General features: G+C 32.7%; 1 protein-coding gene across 2 annotated transcripts in view; it reads left to right on the top strand.

The window, feature by feature from the left end:
* The first annotated feature begins 217 nt into the window (after positions 1 to 217).
* The window catches only part of LOC106463660 (proline-rich protein 5-like), a 27,129-nt gene continuing 8,139 nt past the window's right edge, over positions 218 to 19,207 (top strand). The window contains exons 1-6 of one of the 2 annotated variants that reach the window (XR_002611529.1): positions 218 to 615; positions 6,918 to 7,004; positions 8,612 to 8,660; positions 14,506 to 14,563; positions 17,200 to 17,291; positions 17,660 to 17,738. Coding sequence is in view for 1 of the 2 variants with exons in the window: in XM_022391221.1 (XP_022246929.1) it covers positions 380 to 615; positions 6,918 to 7,004; positions 8,612 to 8,660; positions 14,506 to 14,563; positions 17,200 to 17,291; positions 17,660 to 17,738 (601 nt within the window). In the remaining variant the exon portion in view is untranslated. The remainder of the gene's footprint in view (positions 616 to 6,917; positions 7,005 to 8,611; positions 8,661 to 14,505; positions 14,564 to 17,199; positions 17,292 to 17,659; positions 17,739 to 19,207) is intronic. The other variant, XM_022391221.1, reaches the window with a different exon arrangement.

The following is a 19,207-nucleotide window of genomic DNA, read 5'->3' as shown; positions in this document are numbered from 1 at the left end:
TAAATCGCGCTCATTAGTGACAACCATAGAAGCTATTCATCTGTTGCCACGGAAGGTTCGTTAACATGTTTATATTACGCAGGTTTTCGTTTTATTTACACTATATATATATATATATATTCTAACATCGCCTTTTAGAGAGGCATTTCACATTAGCTGTTTGTTGCACTTCTTGATAACACGTTATCAAGTGGTTGATATGTTAATATTTATATACTATCTGTTCTGTTGCTAAGGTGAGTCCCGTTCTGCACGCTGTGTGCACCTGCAGTGGAGTATAAAAACGATTGCAAAATTTTCCTGTGTAAGTGTAGAAATGTCGCTAACACAGCGTTGTTATAACGCTCATTATTAGAACAGTACATAAGACCAAAAAATCATGCATGTGTCCAACCGTCGAAGTCCATGGGGTTTCTACAAAACTACGAACGCCATCAGTTTACACTCCGTCCAAGCATTAGGAATTATAGCAACTCCCCGGTCGATTCGCCAAAACGGAGCAAGCTTACCAGTCGTTCCGGAGAATGGAGAGTTATCGTCCATAGATATTTACTGCGGGAAGGAGCAGCCACCGTGGCAGCGGGCCATTTCAGGAAGAAAGAATGACTGGGACGTGTAAGTAAAAGTCGTAAAGTTTATGGTACTATGAAATACTCTAAATTATTAAGGTGAAAATAAGGACTGAATATAATTCTTCATACTTTTATATCTTATACGTTTCTTTTTCTTCTCTTTTTGCAAACATATCACAAAAATAAACCAAATATAGGAGTACCTTATAGCACAGCAAGAGTGAAGGAAAATGCGAAAAAAAATTTCCTGTTGTGTGTTCAGCTTGCCCCCAGTGGCACAGCGGTATGTCTGCGGACTTACAACGCCAGAATCCGGGTTTCGATACCCGTGTTGGGCAGAGCACAGATAACCCATTGTGTAGCTTTGTGCTTAATTACAAACAAACTTGTTCAGCTTTCCGTTTTTATTTTTATTTTTTTACATTTATAAAGAAAAAATGATTTATAAGTTCCTTTTAATTTGTTTGTAATTAAGCACAAAGCTACACAATGGGCTAACTGTGCTCTGACCACCACGAGAATTGAAACCCGGATTCTAGCATTGTAAGTCCGCAGACATACCGCTGTGCCATTGGGGGCAAATTCCTTTTGAAGCCTCGTAAAAAAGTAAAATAAAAATAATGAACACATGCAAATAAGATTCATATTTGACTTTGAAAATTCTATTTTTGAAAAGCTGAGTTTACGTATACGATACTTCTCTATTTGCACACTCCTATAATAATAATCTTATCAAATAATTCAACTCTTACTACATCGACTAAAATTCATTTGTGATAAAACCCCTCCTCACCGTATTAGTCATGTTTGGGTAAATGCTTTTTCTTTTTAAAGAAATATCAAACATGATCTCATATACGATTTAGTACAAATTGGTTTGGGCCTGTTCTCTTCGTTTCATTCCACAATTCTATGTTTTCGCAGATTTCAGTCTCAAACAGGTTCGCGCTTTAACATAATTATACTGCATTTGTTTCTTGTTAGTAGGCCTGTGAAGCCAATAAACCGAACACAGTAGGAGTTCAATGTTGCTTTATTATACTGCCTTAAGGCTGTTTGTAAAAATTTCCCAATGATCCCTTTAGTTAGAACATTAGCAGTCGTATTAAAATAAGGGAGACTTTATATATTATGGAACTGTTACGAAAGAAATATCTTAGAATCAGTTTCAGAGATTTTTCGGTTTACCAAGTACAGCTATATTTAAATGTTCAGTTAGGTGTCACGAGTGTGCAAGTAACGTGCAAAATGCATTAGAAATTGATTAATAACTAGCTTGAAAAAATTTCAATATTATCTTGAACAAGCTAAAATAGCGTTGCTTTTCAAATGAAACGGTTGTTTACTGTTTACAAAATACCTTCATAATCACAAACGCTGATAATGAGTAAGATACAGGTTGTCGCAAAGCTATCATACCTGTATATACAATGATTTTGAAATCGCTGTATAGTTAACTGGAATAGAACAAGTTATCGGTATTCCAATATGAGTAACACTTACAAACTATCCAGTACGTCATGTTAAAGCGATTTTGAATATGCAAATCAACAAGTCACGCGGCAACCACAACCGATATAAAGTCGCGTTGGAGCGGACTGTATCAGAACTATATTTAGCTTTTTTTTTTTTTTTTGGCTTAGCACAGGCAGTGTGAAGCCACCGAAAATTGATTGGTTTTGGGAAGGGTAGGTGACAGCCCTTTTAGACATAAAATAATCAGAAATGGAAATCACAAAGATGTGTTCAACTCGTGGATTTATAATTTCCGAAATGGGGATATTCCTTGACTAGATTGTATTGGGAAACGTAGGAATATAAATCAAATTAGAACACTTAGACCACCCAGAAAAAGATCTGCAACAAGCTGTACCACATCCGTTATAAGCACATTGCAGAGTCGTGTAACAGGTGAGAATTTAAGAACACAAAAGTCAATGGAAAAAGCTGTCCAAGAGCCACAGGCAACAGTATACAACACAATCAAGAAGGGTTTCCGTCTAGAAGAGCAACACAAGTCACGTACACACAAGCTGCTTCCACGACATATACATTCAACCGTCGCATAGTTCAAGCAGTTAGAGGATGAAACGACTATTCAGGTTATTCTATACAAATACATAACAGTCAAGTCGTCAGATGTAGAAATTATTGTATTTAGTGCGATTATACAGTTAAAACTCCGGGAAGTATCGCCCTCATATGCTAGCTAGCTTATGTAAAGCACGCAGGGAGGAGTGGTGCACTTTGGATATAACATTCTACACTGAAGAGCTATTGTCAAGAAACACGGCCATTATATACGTGACCATATGAACAGTAACGACGTGGTGAGGCTCCAAAATCAACTTTTGTAAGGTTGTGTACATGTAGCTTTTCAACACAACATACGTGGCACTTTAAATAGTATTGACATTGTTATTGAAACCTCTTTTCAGGAATTTTCTTATATTTATCTAAAAATGTCATGGAATACACAACTAGTCACGTTTTATAACTCTGTAGATATCATATGAGGAAGACTTGTTATTAATTTAAACAAATTTCATCAGTTGCCGACCTTAGAATCTATTGAAAACTTTTTTTTTAAATCTTTGAGCGCAGGTAACTTTTTTTCATAACGCAATATCTGTTTTGATATTTTATTATGCTGTAAAATCCTTAAAGGTAGAGCAAGTTGAAGAAACAAGTGCACTTTTAGTCAACACACAACTTTTGTTTCTTCTTTTTTAAAATGTTTGGTTTTATAGGGTTAAGTAAGTTCTCTCTTTAACTTTTTTAGCTGGTAATTAATTTTTAGTTTACTCAGATGAAACAACTCTTAGGAATGAATATTAATTTTAAGACAGACATAATTGGAGATAAAAAGTTAAGTTTAAAATAAGACATATATGTGATTAAACGGAACTTTAAAGGATAAAGAAATATTTTATATTAATTTTAACTCAAAGGATAATGAGTTTTTCGTAATTATATTTGTTGTTTCAGTTCATGATCTTTAATTAATTGTGGACGTTACGAAAGGAGCACAGCGAAAAGTGATGACGAAAATCAAAATTGAAAATAACTTAAAGTTGTCTGATACTAAATATTTATCCTTTCTGCAGATAATACTTAACCTTTTAGCATAAATATCTGAATAATTCAAGATGAAAATTTTGTTACTTTGAAAAATTATAGCGACACCTATGTGAAAAAATAATAACCTCAACAAATAAATACACACACACACATAAACATATGAGATGCATATTTTAATATGTTAATTATAATGACAATAGACATACAAGTAAGGGCGAAAACCCTAACTGCACATGTCATTCTATGTAATTCGGAAGATAAAACTGGTTCAAACATATAATTTTTTTAAAGTAGAATAAAGTTAGTGTTTAAATATGCAGTTATGTGTTAATATAATGTGTTGTGATAATGGTATAATTATGTGTGTGCATTAACGTGAAATATGTGTTTTGTGGAAAATATAGCCCTCTGTTATGCTAAGATATAGGAAAAATAATAGTTTAACCATCTTTTCTCATCTCTTCTACAAACTAAATATCCAAATGCACCATGCCACCCCCTTTTTTCTGAAAGGGCTGATAGTTGTTTTTTTTAAGTGTGACTCGTAGTTATATCCTAAGAACGTATGAGTGAAAGCAAAGAAGAATATATAATGATATATCAAGCATACTACGTTTACTTACTCCAGTGCCATTGAGGCCTTTCCGCCAATAACAGTGCTCATCAGGCCAGCTAAGATACGATAGACATTGTCGTGATCCATACGTTATTTTTATCTTAAATTCATGAGAAATAATTATTAGTTACGGTGTAAACAAGAACAAGTAAATGTATTGTAACTGTGATCAGTCTTATTTGAATCTCTTACAAATCATAATTAGGGTAGAGATTAATATCACAATATTATTTATTTCTAACACATATTATTAATTATTATTATTCTGTTTGAATTTATTTTGCTATTATTCAGAAAAACTGGCGAGGCAGCAAATTGGTCTTGTTGTTTCTGGAGTGAATTAAGCAACAACTTCATAAATGAGAGGTTTTGTTGAAAAGATATTCGTCTTAGCCGTCCATAATTTTAAAGAGATAGACTAGAGGAAAAGCAGCTATCCAGTTCTTGGGCTCTTTACCAACGAATAGTGGGATTGAGCGGCACATTATAATGCTCTTATAGCTAAAATGGCAACCTTATTATTATTATTATTAAGCACAAAGCTACACAAAGGGCTATCTGTGCTCTGCCCACCACGGGTATCGAAACCCGGTTTCTAAAAGTATAAGTCCGCAGACATGCCGCTATGCCACTGGGGGGCATAAATAGTAATGATATATAAGCATACTGAATAATAGTGATGATTAGTTTAATATGTCAATTTCTGTGTTTTTAATTCAGAGCTACAACCTTTACATAACCATAGCAGCGTAACTTAAAAACCTCTTTTTTTTCACCGAATATTTGTAATTTACTAATGTGGTTTTAATGTATCTAAAACTCGTTATAAAAATGTATCTTCACAACACAACAGTATATCTAAATAAACACAATTTGAATTGAAAACCGCACGTCAGTCGTGTTTTCAGAAAACATAAAAACAATTGTGTATTTATGTCGATAGAGCAGTCACGTCTGCTTATAACACACTGTTTGAGTTAACTTACAACACAACTTTTTTGTGTGTAATTAAGTAATTATTGAAGTGAACAATGAGGGTACCCATCTGATGAAACAATGCATTCTAATCATTATAAGTAATAATCAATTAGGTATACTTGCCATAAGAGATCAATAACAGTTTGAACATAATATTTAATTAGCTATACTAATTACTAAAGGTATATTTTTTATATTAGGTATATTTAGTTCTGACCTGTGGAGGTTGCATGCTTTGACGACAAGTTAATATTAATATATGCAAAATTATATATTATAGAAAATAAATTCCCAATGTATGCTAAAGTGTAGATTTGTTTTTTAAAAAAACTTGTGTTAAAAACATGACCTGTGTTCTGAGTAAGTCTGGTGTTTGAATGTCTAAAACACATGTTTGATTTAAAAAAACAACACAATTATTGTGGACCAACAAAACAGAACATCAGTTGGAGTTAAAAGTAACACAACTACTGCGAGCTAACGAAACAAAACATAAGCTCAGACTCAAGGTATAAACAGCACAATCATTGTGACCTAACAAAACAGAACACATATGTATTGGATAAAGCATAATCTTCGTTTCGAAGTTTTGACACTCTAGATACACGTAATAATATTAGTAAATTAAAACAGTTCATACTATAACTTGAAAGTAAAATGATGTATACAAACAACTGTTGTGTCAGCGAGGTCACGTGACTAGTGTCACGCCACGTTTCTAGAAATATTCTGTTCCTTCGTGAATGCCCTAGCATTTACTAGATTGGGGGTAGTCTGGTATATATAAGATGGTCACAACGTGACGACAACAGTGTAGGTAGTGAGTATTTGATCTGCAGTCAGAGAGTATTGTTGAAGTTAACGTTCGTTGTTATAGCGTTTGTTTTAGCGCGAATGTTGAAGTTAAGTGTATCGTAAAGTTGTATTCGGAAAGAATAAACCAGTTTTATTAAGAAAGGACTTGTGTCGCTAAAGTTTCGTCGGAACGAAGTTACGGAAAATTAACTAACGAACGGAGACGTAACACAACATTTGAAAAACCACCCCAGATTCGCTTCCACCATGTGCTACTCCTGAACGGCTCAAACCGAAACTCGTCATAAATATGTTAAGTTACAACACAACAATGTACCTAAACCTTGTCGTAAAATGGGACGTCACAATACAACTTTTATTATAGTGTATCACAGCACTAGAAATTACATAAAGAGATATAACTAAGTATTTTAATGCCATATGTATTACACAAAAGCTATATATCTCTACCTGTTCTGTTTTCCAATATAAAATACATCATCTGTTTCACACTACCTATATAACTTATAAGTTAAAATAATATAACTAACTTTGTTGAAAGTTTTCATTAGGTAACTATTAGATAAGAAACGACATAATATTGTTAGGTATTTATATAGACGTGTACAATAACAATGTAACAGTAAGAAAATTTCTGAATATATTTTGAGTAAGTTCTGTCTTTTCAAGACTTATAAAATAGTGTTAGCGAAAGGAAAGATGTAGATGTGCGTTTAGACACTATGAAAAATATACATCCATGAATATTTGTAAACTTGCCGAGAAAACCATTAATTTATTGATAAAACTATATACGTGTTTTTTCGTGGTGACGATTATTGTTTTAAAATATTACTTTAATCATTTGGTTTCAGTCTCCAAAAGGCCACCGTGGGATTGTTTCAAAGGCAGAAACCAGTCTTGGAGGCCGGGGAGCTTGCCAAATTACACGAAACTATTCGGTTAGTTGCTCAGTTTTTATGTTTTTTTTATCTAACTACCTGCTGATTTCTTCTTCATTTTTCCGCTTTTCCCAGAATACTTTGTCAGTTAATTTGTTTCTAAGAATTATGAGATGGTGAAATCTTTATACGATCAGAAAGTTTTTGAACCAAGCTGCAAATATTCGTATTTTGTAGATACATAAATGTACAAGCAGTAAAACATCTGGACATTTTCATAAGTATTTTAATAACTGGCTAACAAGACAGCAGCTTTTTTGAACTATAAGTTTTTTTTCTGGGGTGTTTTTTTCTCCTCGTATATGTAAATAATTTAACGTATTTTTATTTTATATTTATTAGTAAACATTATGTGAAATGTTAAGTGTTCAGTGGTAATAATGGTCTGTGAAGGTTTTTACTGCAGGATAAACTTCTACAGATGTTTTACTGCAGGATAAACTTCTACAGATGTTTTACTGCAGGATAAACTCTACAGATGTTTACTGCAGGATAAACTTCTACAGATGTTTTACTGCAGGATAAACTTCTACAGATGTTTTACTGCAGGATAAACTTCTACACACATGTGATATTATAAACTATAATGTTCTACATCAGTTTTACAAAATTACTATTAGTTATTACCAAAGTATGTGTTTTGCATCTTTTGGTCTTGGTTTTGCAAGACTCCCATTAAATGTAAACAATTCGTAAGAATCCACCGGATCTGGTAAAAGAGCCATGTATACATATGCTGTAGGGTTAAAACTTGAACAACATTTACAGTTTTAAACTCTTTTTGTCGCCGTCATTAACAAACTAAGTTTAATCTCGTGAAAAGGATGCAAAGTATCTATAACATTACGATATCTCAGAATAACTTGTGGTTCAGAAGTAAATTTACACTTTTTAGATTTCACTTTCCACAGGTATTCCGGAGAAGAATCTTGCTAAGAAAGGATTTAGCAGATGTTTGATTATAACCAGTGGCGTGAAAACCTCAGCAAGTATTGTAAAGTTTCAAAACGTCCTCCGCCCTATAGGTGAAGTATTCTTATTAATGTGATTAAAAAGTAACTGCTTTATAAGGGAAATATATTTCACTTTCCACAGGTATTCCGGAGAAGAATCTTTCTAAGAAAGGATTTAGCAGATGTTTGATTATAACCAGTGGCTTGAAAACCTCAGCAAGTATTGTAAAGTTTCAAAACGTCCTCCACCCTATAGATGAAGTATTATTTTTAATATGTTTAAAAAATGACTGCTTTATAAATGAAATAGGTTTGCTAGTATTCGTTCCTATGGGTTTAGTTTCATACTAACTTATTATTACGACTTCTGCTTCAATGTTGTTACAAAAGGACGAAAACCAAGAAAACGGGTATAAATGTAAAAATCCTTCAAAGGTATTTCCCTTATAAAGCAGTTACTTTTTAATCACATTAATAAGAATACTTCACCTATAGGTGTGTTGAAACTTTGTTATACACTGCTGAAGTTTCCAAGCCAGTGGCTATAATCAGACATCTAATAAACCCGTTTTCAACAAGGTTTTTTCTCCAGAATGTCTATGGAATGTGAAAGTAGGTTCTTAATGTATTTAATTATATTGTTCTTTGTTCTAGAAAACTTCAGAACTCATACGCAGGACCATTTATCTACGAGTATTACAAGGTATGGACTCTTTATCCTTGATGATGAGATTTTAATTAAATACTTCTTAACTACAAACGAACTTTTATTTTTGTATATTTAAATGGATATCTTAAGTAAAGTTGATGTACATTATACTTTTACCTTCTGTGAAATAGCTGTTATTTTACCGAGTCGTAGATAATGCAGTATCTCGCCTCTTGACCTATTTTATTGAAAATCAGCATGTAACATTAGTCAATGAAATGTATAATACGATGAAAACTTGAATAAGACTGTAATACAGTGAAGGAAGTATATTAGTTCTACCTATCACCCGTTTTTATGGCGCTAACGATCAATGATTATATATATATATGTATACTTGTTTGTATTTATTCGATTATACATTTTACGTAAGAACATTTACACATAAATACTTTAGCATTTTGAAAATAAATGTGTAGAGAATGCTAAAATTTGAAAGTTTTTATTTTGTTCTGAATGAGCAGCTCTTCATGAGATCTATTTTCAGGGGCGGATTGATCCACCAATACACCGGATAATTATCCAGTATGCGGCATGTAATATTGCCTGGGTTAGTCTTTTAATGCCGATCCGCCTCTGGCTAGTTTGATAAGCGATGCTTACTATGTAGTATTTCATAAACTTGCTAAGAATTATTGCTATGATCTTTTAAAAATTATCATGAAGATTCCACACAAATATGATAAATCTCATTTGATATATATAAACCATTATAGCTCTGACAGGATATAAAATAAAACTATTGTTTTCCTGTATTAGAGAAATGCTCAAGTATGGTGATCGGTGGCTCTATTTTCTTTGTTCAGAAGATTGTTAGTTTGTTTTCTATTTTTGCTATTACCAAATAATTAACTCAACGCCAGCTCATGTGTTAATTGCTAATCACTAACTCAAGTTTTACCTTGCTAACTGCTAACTCATCTTTTACCTGCTAACAGCCAGTTCACGTTTTACCTACTAATCACTAACTCATGTTTTACCTGCTAACTGCCAACTCATCTTTTACCTGCTAACAGCAGTTCATGTTTTACCTGCTAATCACTAACTCATGTTTTACCTTCTAACTGCCAAATTTTTAATCCTATCCAAGAAAGGATTTAAAGAAGACCAATTTTTCACCTTTTTCAGTTCGTAATGAAGTTCAGTTTTCATTTGCGAGGCATTTGATTTCTCCACGGAGCAAGACTACAGAAAAGAAAAATAGTAACTAATTTTGTAAGAGATTAAGACTGGTAGACGGTGTATCCCTGCCGCAATGTGGGTCCTACTTTCGCAGTCAACTCCAAAACTCAGGGCACATTTTATATCCCACGTTATAGCCTGTACCCTGGGGATACTATTGATTTATGCAGCGTCTTCAATTTCGTTTTCTATTTGTTCGTTTTGTTCATCAAAATGTTGTTTATTACAGGTTTTTAATGCAGCCCTTCCTTTTAGTTTTAATTCTTTCTTAACTGTTTAAGTATTAATTATATATATATGAGCTGTTACAATCAATCATTAAAAATAATGCAACACAAATTTAACAGATACACAGTAGTTAAAACACTATTACACAAATAAGTATTTACTGCCTGCTGATAGCAGAAGTAAATGTAATATTCTAAAACTAAAAACCTACAATCCCAAATATATATGGTATTGCTTAATAAACGCAACATTAAGCCAAAGCCACAGCGCAAAGCTGAATAAACACAACATCACTCTTTAGTACTAACTTAACAAAGTTGAATAACCTAACATCATACTGTAATATATAATAGATGTATAAAGCGAATTAAACGTAGCAGGATATCTTAGTATGAATTTTGTAAAGACGAATAAGCGTTTTTAGAGACATTATCGGTATATACATGGAGTAGCATGTTGATATATATCAAAGGTGGCCAATCTTTTTAGCAGTTGTGGGGATTTTAGATCTTGAATTTTGAGAAAGGTGCTATTGGCCAGAAGACAAAAATTCATAGTAATGGATAGGGGAAGGAGGCTCAAGTAATCAAATTAAAGTATTACGAATTAAATGAAATAATTACTAAGGACACATATTTTAATATCATTTTAAGTGCGTACGGTAATTCTAAGCAAAATGTATGTTACGTGCAACAACCCGTAATTTTCTAAATGATAGGCAAGAAAATTTTTACCTCGCGTGTCGCAGGTTGACCACCTCTGATGTATATTGTACTACACAGTAAGCCTTTAACTCAATCAGATAATTAGTTATTGATTCAACTAGAAGACAATTTAACAATTACATTACTACGAAGTAACATATTTATCCAAACAAGTGTACTGTATATCTATAGTTCACAATTGTTAGGCCTCCCAGTAAAAACGCTACAAACCAGGTTCGGATACACGTGATGGGCAGAGAAAAAAGTCACTCAGTGGCACAGATGTATGTATACGGACTTACAACGCTAGAAATCGGGTTTCTATACGCGTGGTGGGCAGAGCACAGATAGCCCATTGTGTAGCTTTGTGCTTAATTACAAAACAAATCAAGTATTATTAGAAAGCATTATTTAAAGTACCTATTGAAACTTTTCAATAGTGCCTGTAGCTAAGTGTTTAAAGTACCTATCGAAACTTTTCAATAGTGCCTGTAGCTAAGTGTTTAAAGTACCTATCGAAACTTTTCAATAGTGCCTGTAGCTAAGTGTTTAAAGTACCTATCAAAACTTTTCAATAGTGCCTGTAGCTAAAGTGTTTAAAGTACCTATTGAAACTTTTCAATAGTGCCTGTAGCTAAGTGTTTAAAGGCCAATCTTTGACATCTCTTCCTAAGAGATGTCAAAGCCTTCAAGCACTTTTCAATAGTGCCTGTAGCTAAGTGTATAAAGGCCAATCTTTGACATCTCTTCCTAAGAAAAATGGTTATTTTCATTTCGGAGTTAAAAAGCAACAACACTACATATGAACATCATAGATAAGTTTCAAGCTTATTTAGTGTTGTACTAAGCAACAACAATGATAACAATATACATCCATGCATTATACTGATGTTTTCAGTTAAAGCCCTCGGTACAATAGCATAACCATAAAGTTTCCCCATATTTTTCACGTGCCTGCGTGTATATCTTTCAGTCATTTTAAACATTAATGCACTTCTTGTTTTAACATCTCGTCACAACTACCATATTGTCTAACTTTAAAAAAACATCGATTATTTTTATCATTTTAATAATTCAGTTTAATTTTTCAGACAAGAATAATGTGCTTATTTTCAGGATTAAAACTACTCTAGTCAATAGTATGCATTGCAAAGTTGTTTTAGCAAATACACATTGACGCCTGAATGCCTGATTTTTTAAATATATCGTTCGTCTGTTTTAAAACAAATGCACATTTTATGTTATATTTTACAAGAGAAAAAATAGAGGTTAAAACGAGAATGAAAGAAAATATCCTTTTACAAAGATCTGATAAAACTCGAATCTTAGAAAATCAAATTTACTTTATGTACATATTTGTCCTTTTCCCTCTCTTCTTCTAGTTTATTATTTCGTCTGTTGTAGTGCAGTGGTTAGCGTATCAGGTTTCAGAATGAATGGTCCAAGGCTTGAACCTGCGATTTGCAGGTGAGCACGCTCAGCATATGGGCGCGTTATAAATGCAACAGTCAGTTTCACTGCTCTGTTAATAGGAGGTGGGAACTAGTGATTGGTTACCCTTCCTCCGGTCAGCAGTTCTAAATCAGACTTAGCTATGCCTGAAACTTGAGGTCTGACCTGGTCGTTTAGCCCATGTGTTGCATAAGGTACCATGCAGGTTTAAAATACCAAATAAATTACCATATTCAAGTTAATTTGATATTTATGAATTATGTTCAGTATACAAAGGTCATTAATGATATTCAAATAAAAATACGTATTTTCTCTCTCTCTATCTTTTTTTTTTGAAGCATTTAATTTCCTTTCGGAGAGATGTCGTTACACCTAACATTTCCTTTGTATGGAAACAGCCTTCAAGACTAATCAACACTGGTTGGAGACATAACTATTGTCACAATGCTTATTTATCAAATTTCCTCTAGTTAAGCCGTGCCTTTACACTAAATGTATGAAGCACAGAATGGGTGGCCACTGGTTAGATGCTGAAGACTACTTATTCAATATTGTGTACTTAACTTGTTGTCTAATAGCAAGACGCTGTTCTGGGACTGGCCTATGTACAAATTCAAACAAAAAAATAAAACTATTTCATATTTTATTTTATATATTTTTATTTCATATTCTAACAAGGTGATCACTTCAAACGTCTCTTGTAATAGCGAATTTTCAATCAGAAACTAAAGAAAAGAATGTATAAACTCTGAAAGAGAAATGAGGGTTTAAAATATCCGAGAAATTGTTCATGAGCATTTTCCATTATTTATTTTCTCTGTATGTTTCAACACGCTGATAACCTAACTATGCTTGCAAGACAGTGATCATTCATTACAATGAAGGGAAACAGCAGGACTTGAACATTTCTTAATCTCTTCTCTCGTACATATGCCTTATTTATTGTTCGTTTTATATCCTACTTAATCCAGTCTTCCATATGTTATTGTTTTAAATTCTGCGAAACAAAAGTAGCTGCTCAGAACCACACCGCAAATATTACGTTTTTATAACCACGTAAATCAACTTTCAATGAAAAATAACCAGCATTTAAATAGATCACGAACATTCGCAGTGCTTCATATATTATATTTATCTAGGTTTTGAGGCAAAATACCTAGCCAATTTTGTTGTAGGCTTGTGAAACATTAATATTAATAATATGAACAAATGGGCAAATTTCGATTTTGTCTACAATCGTGAAATCACTTATTTCACTTATTAACTATTGAAAATGAAAGTTTTGAGTGTTGTTTCAAAAATAAGTGTAAGAATAAAGATAATGTCTGTTTTTTAAGGTGGTTCTTGCCCGAATGTTCTATCTGTCAGATATAAGTAAACACTATACATTACAGAATAATGTCTGTATACACTAGCCATGAACACCAATTGTCAGATCTAAGTTAGCATTATACATTACAGAACAATGTTTGTGTATATTAGTTATGAATAGCAACTGTCAAATCTAGATACACAGTAGAAATTACAGAATAATGTCTGTATATAGTAGCTATGAACACCAACTGTCAGATCTAAGTAAACAGTGTACATCACAGAATAATGTGCGTACATACTAGTTATAAAGAATACTGGATTGAAAATTAGTCGTGATCGTTATTGACTGTGGACAGAAAATGACATTCAAAGGCTGATTTCAGTGCATTATAAGCCCCCAAGCTAAATGTTTCTTTATAGTTTTGTATTATGATCCACGTAGCAAATTAAAGCATTCTTGTAAACAGAGTATGTCACTAAATTATTTGTTCACTCTTTTACACTACTTGCTTTGCTAAGAAGGGGATCTACTGGTGAGATTAAAGTTTTATTTTGGAAAATTTACAGGAGTTCATAAAAAAATTTATTTTAAAGACTTAGTATAGTTGACAATATATTCCACGTGTCAGCTGACAAAATGGTTTTAGATCTAGCTTGTGTTTGGTTCTATTTAGATGTGTCACACGTATTGTTAGAGAAAAATATGTACACTTTTCAGCATTATTGTAATCTGATTTTATACATATTTCCATGAGACCACGTTTATGTTAGCAAATTTAACTCTTTTGTAAAATTAGTTATTAGTAACTATTATTCCTTTAAGCATCAGATATATACATATCTGTCACTTTCATATGTGTGAATTTATATTAGGTTTTATAGCTTCGTGACTTAAAATTAATTTCAACATTGAAATAATATTTCCCAAGACCTAATGTACATGTATATTTTCTCCACAGCAAAAAATACTTAGCAAAGGAATGAGCATTCTTCGAGATCGTATACGTCAATCAAAAGGTAAATGTTGGTTTGAATTTCGCGAAAAGCTACACGAGAGTTATCTGCGCTATCCGTCCCTAATTTAGCAGTGAAAGATGGAAGACAGCTAGTCATCAATACTCACCACCAACTCTTGAGATACTATTTTTACCAACGAATAGTGGGATTGACCGTCACATTATAACGTCCCCACGGCTAAAATTGAAAGTTGGTGGGATGGAGATTCGAACCTGCGACCCTCAGATTGCGAGTCAATCACCCTAACAACTTGGCCATGTCGGGCCAGGTAAATGTTGATACTTGATGATTTCTTCTTCTAAAATATCATTACATATTCATTTATGCGAGAGTAATATGATTGTTTATTGTAATCAAATTTTGTGTAAATTGATGTAAACCTATAAGGTTCTGCATTTTGTGACAATTTTTAAAGCATTTTTTTTAAATTATTTGCAGCCATTGTTTAAGTAAAACACACTTTACTAATTACAGATGAAGGACCGAGTAGAACCTAATGGTTAGCTCTAAGTTAGATGATCCATGGTTCGCAACCTGTTGTTACAAAAACTCTCTCCGCATTTTAAGTGAGTGTGCTTTAAGAGCAACCGTCAAGTCCCACTGTTCGATCAAATAAGAGCATCTCAAGTGCTGGCAGTGGGTGCTCTTAACTGGCTTAACTTCGTTCTAGTCTTTCAATTCAAAATTAGAGAGACTATACGCAAATATAGCCCTTGTATAGCTTTGCAGGAAATGCTGAAACAAATAAACAGAAATATTTATTTGAAAAAAATACTAACATTTTTTTTACCAAATGTTTGTTTTGATTATTTCCCATTTTTGTATTAGTATTGTTCCGTCACAGGTTTAGCACATAAACTTTTACATTTTATTGCAATATTTACTAAAATGATTTGCCACCTGCTCCGAAACTTTATATTTTCTTCAATATTTATCCTCAGACCCTAATTTGCATACTTCTTGCTTACAAGTGTTATTCTTTCTACATTTTAATTAGTACTTTAGATTTTTTAATCTTTTCAGTAAGTTGATCCTCAATTTATAACATCTTATGTGAACTTTCCTATCTTGTACTGTAAACTGTTTTCTATTAACCTTGATAGCTTCTGCTCTTAAGCCTTCATTCCCCCTAATGATAAACTCTCAACTTTCTACAATTACCTTATATACTTTTTACTATCAAATTCTACACCAGCTACTACTAACCTGTGTATAACTTATAACACTAAAATCGGGTTTCGAAACCAACGGTGGGTAGAGTACAGATAACCCATTGTGTAACTTTGTGCTTAATAATAAATATGCACAGCAAAACTATATACAAGATTTTAAACCTCTATACCTCCTTCTGTTAACCTCTATACGTCCTGCTAATTAACTGCTATAATCAAACTTTATTAATGTAAAACTCCACTTGTGCGAAAATTTAGTTTCAGGTACATTAACTAAAGTATACAAAAAAGTATTTCTTTCAGTTCAATATCATATATATATATTCAGCGAAGGATGTATATAGTTTACGGAAAACTTCATGAATTCCTTCTTCAATCATTTATTTTTTCTGAGACGACGTTTTCGGAGGATCCAAATGAAAAGCCAAAATAGCGTCTCCACACCAAATAAAAACGCAAAAAAGCCCCAAAAAAATAAGTCCCTGTATCGAAACATCGCCTAATGCCATAATCCAATCTCACCCAACCTTAAAAAACAAAGTACATAGCTTATTTGTACTAGGGCGGGAATGGCCTAGTGGCTAGCGTGCCCACACTATGAATCCGATGGTTCAGGGTTCGCATTTTTTATTTTATTTTTTGCCGTGAAACCGCGTTCTGCACTTTAAAACCGTGCATGGGCTATAAGAATAACGGTCAGATCTCACTATTTGGTCAAACAAGAATAGGCCAAAGAACTGACAGTGGCACAGCGGTATGTCTGCGGACTTACAACGTTAGAATCTGGGTTTCGATACCCGTGGTGGGCAGGGCACAGATAGCCCATTGTGTACCTTTGTGCTTAATTACAAACAAACCTTCCCTCTAGTCTATTATTTCAAAAATTATAGGGATGAAAACTTGTGTAGTTTTGCAGAAAATTCTGAAGCAAAAAAACACTTACATTGAATATTGCATGGTAGAAAACAGTCCGCGTTTAGTATTAACTGTTGTGAGGATACGTTTTTGATGTTTAATTGTACTCACTAAACATTTTTTTTCACTTTTAGTATCCTAATGATTACATTCGACTTTTTTAAACATAATGTTTTCCAGTATTTCTGTAATGCATTAAAGATTTTTATATTTGTTAACCAGTGTTGAGAAATAAATAAAACAAATTATATTTTTAACTGAAATCACTATCGAATGAAAAAAAACCAACAGCTTATATATACATATATATTCATATTTAAATATAATATTATTAACTAACTGGTTTAATGTTTCACCTTTCAAAATAGCTTATTTTCAATAGTCAAAGAAACTAACCAGCTAGCGCCAATCCATTTTTTTCACTGTCCTCTAGTTCTATATGGCTAATTACCAAAGCTACTTAGTTTGTGGATGACGAATTCACAGTTTTATTTCACAGTTAGGCTAAAGACAGAATGGAACAAATTTTGTGTACGTTTTTCTGGACAGGAAAACGACTAACACGCTCTCTAGAGGAAGTGTGGGGGAATATCTTTGTGGATATATTACCGCTTTTAGACGCAATATTGTTTCTTGTCAAGGTAGGTGTCTAAAACGTCAACCTATATATAAATAGCACATATCTTTTCTACTGAAAACAAATATAGAAAAAATCTATGATAATTTCGTTTGTATGACCTGATAGATATTTGACTTATTTCTATTCACCTGTAATAATAAATTTGTAATAATAAACATGAATTAATAAAATTAATAAATGTTGATACCCGAGTCCTAAAAAAGTTATACGCTATACTTTTATCACTGAATATATTGTACTTCAGTTTTATAGCAAAAATAATAACAAATAAATAAAAAAGAAGTAGGATTTAGGAGTAAAAGTCAAATTACACTCTTGATAAAAAAAAATTTTAAGTTTCAGTTTTTGAAATATTTGATTTTCTTTTAGACGAGAGAAGGGATCACTATTCGACAAACTACACTTGCCGCGTTTCGTGATCAAGTTGTTTTGAAGCTAAATATAGAAGGTAAATATATATCTATATATAAATATGTTTTTGTCTAAATAGCAATAAAACAGTCGTTGAAATAAACTCAGTAAGCCGACCGAGTTTCAAGTCGGAAATTTCTCGTGAAATTAATATGTGAATACATTTCTAAATGGACATCTATGTGCACTTAAGGAAGTAAACATAATGGTGTTTATTATATTTAGTGAATTTTATCGGTTATTTCAGAACAAGATAACACCTTCCAAATCACTGGATGCTAGTAAACCGTATGACTGATAAATAGATTTGTTATCGTTAATGTAGTATCTTGCATGTACTTTTGTCTATTTTGAGATGTTAAATTTGTCTGTAACTTAGTCTTAACTCTTTAGTCAAGATGATTTAACATGAAAATCATATTCGATCACTTAACATATGGGTTCGGATCCCCGTCACACCAAACATGCTTGCCCTTTCAGCCGTGGGGACGTTCTAATATGACGGTCAATCCCACTATTCGTTGGTAAAAGAGCAGCCCAAGAGTTGGCGGTGGGTGGTGATGACTAGCTGCCTTCCCTCTAGTCTTACACTGCTAAATTAGGGACGGCTTGCGCAGATAGCCCTCGTGTAGCTTTGCGCGAAATTAAAAAACAAACAAACACTTAACATATAATTGTTTCTCACGTTCTAGTTTAGTTGAGATATCAGTGACGTCTTCTGAAAGTATTGATTGACGCGTTTTTCAAATGTATTTTATGTTACGTTTAGATTCTCGCGTTACAGACACGAGATTTTTCACGTTATACGTTATGTTAGTGTTGAGCTATGGTATGTATACGTATGGTGGGTGTGAACGTTGGATTGTTTATGTGAGATAACTAACATATTCACTCTTAAACTTAAGCTTATCTCTGTAGTCTGCACAACATTAAGCAAGATGAAAGACAGGGAAACGTAACACCATGTGTATCAACATTCAGATCGTATTTCGAGAATAAAATCAAACCCATTTTTCTGTTATCCAGATTAAGATACACTGTCAACTTTTTGAGCATGAATTGACTACTGAGAAATGTATAGCCTTTCCCTCTGTTTTCATCTTTTAATGATCTATAAAAAATGTAATAAATTATTCTTTAGAAGAATAAAAAACTAATTCGAAATATTTTAGTTTAAAATGATAGGATACACGTAACTGTTTATCTGAAAAAATATCAAAAGCATAAGATTCGATTGTGAATCTTGCAAGCAGTAGGGAGAAAATAACACAGAAGAACCAAATGTCTAGGTTTTTAGATTATATCTGTTATCACTTGGCTCAAGTCACAATGAATGCTCAAAGTGTCTCAAAATTAATGTTTATATTACCTAATACTTGATAATCTAATAATACCTAATACTTGATAATGTAATATTACCTAATACTTGATAATCTAATAATACCTAATACTTGATAATGTAATATTACCTAATACTTGATAATCTAATAATACCTAATACTTAAA

This window comes from Limulus polyphemus, unplaced genomic scaffold, assembly GCF_000517525.1.
Source record: "Limulus polyphemus unplaced genomic scaffold, Limulus_polyphemus-2.1.2 Scaffold1455, whole genome shotgun sequence".
In the NCBI taxonomy this organism is placed as follows: Eukaryota; Metazoa; Arthropoda; class Merostomata; order Xiphosura; family Limulidae; genus Limulus; species Limulus polyphemus.
This window is presented reverse-complemented; position numbering and strand designations above follow the sequence as displayed.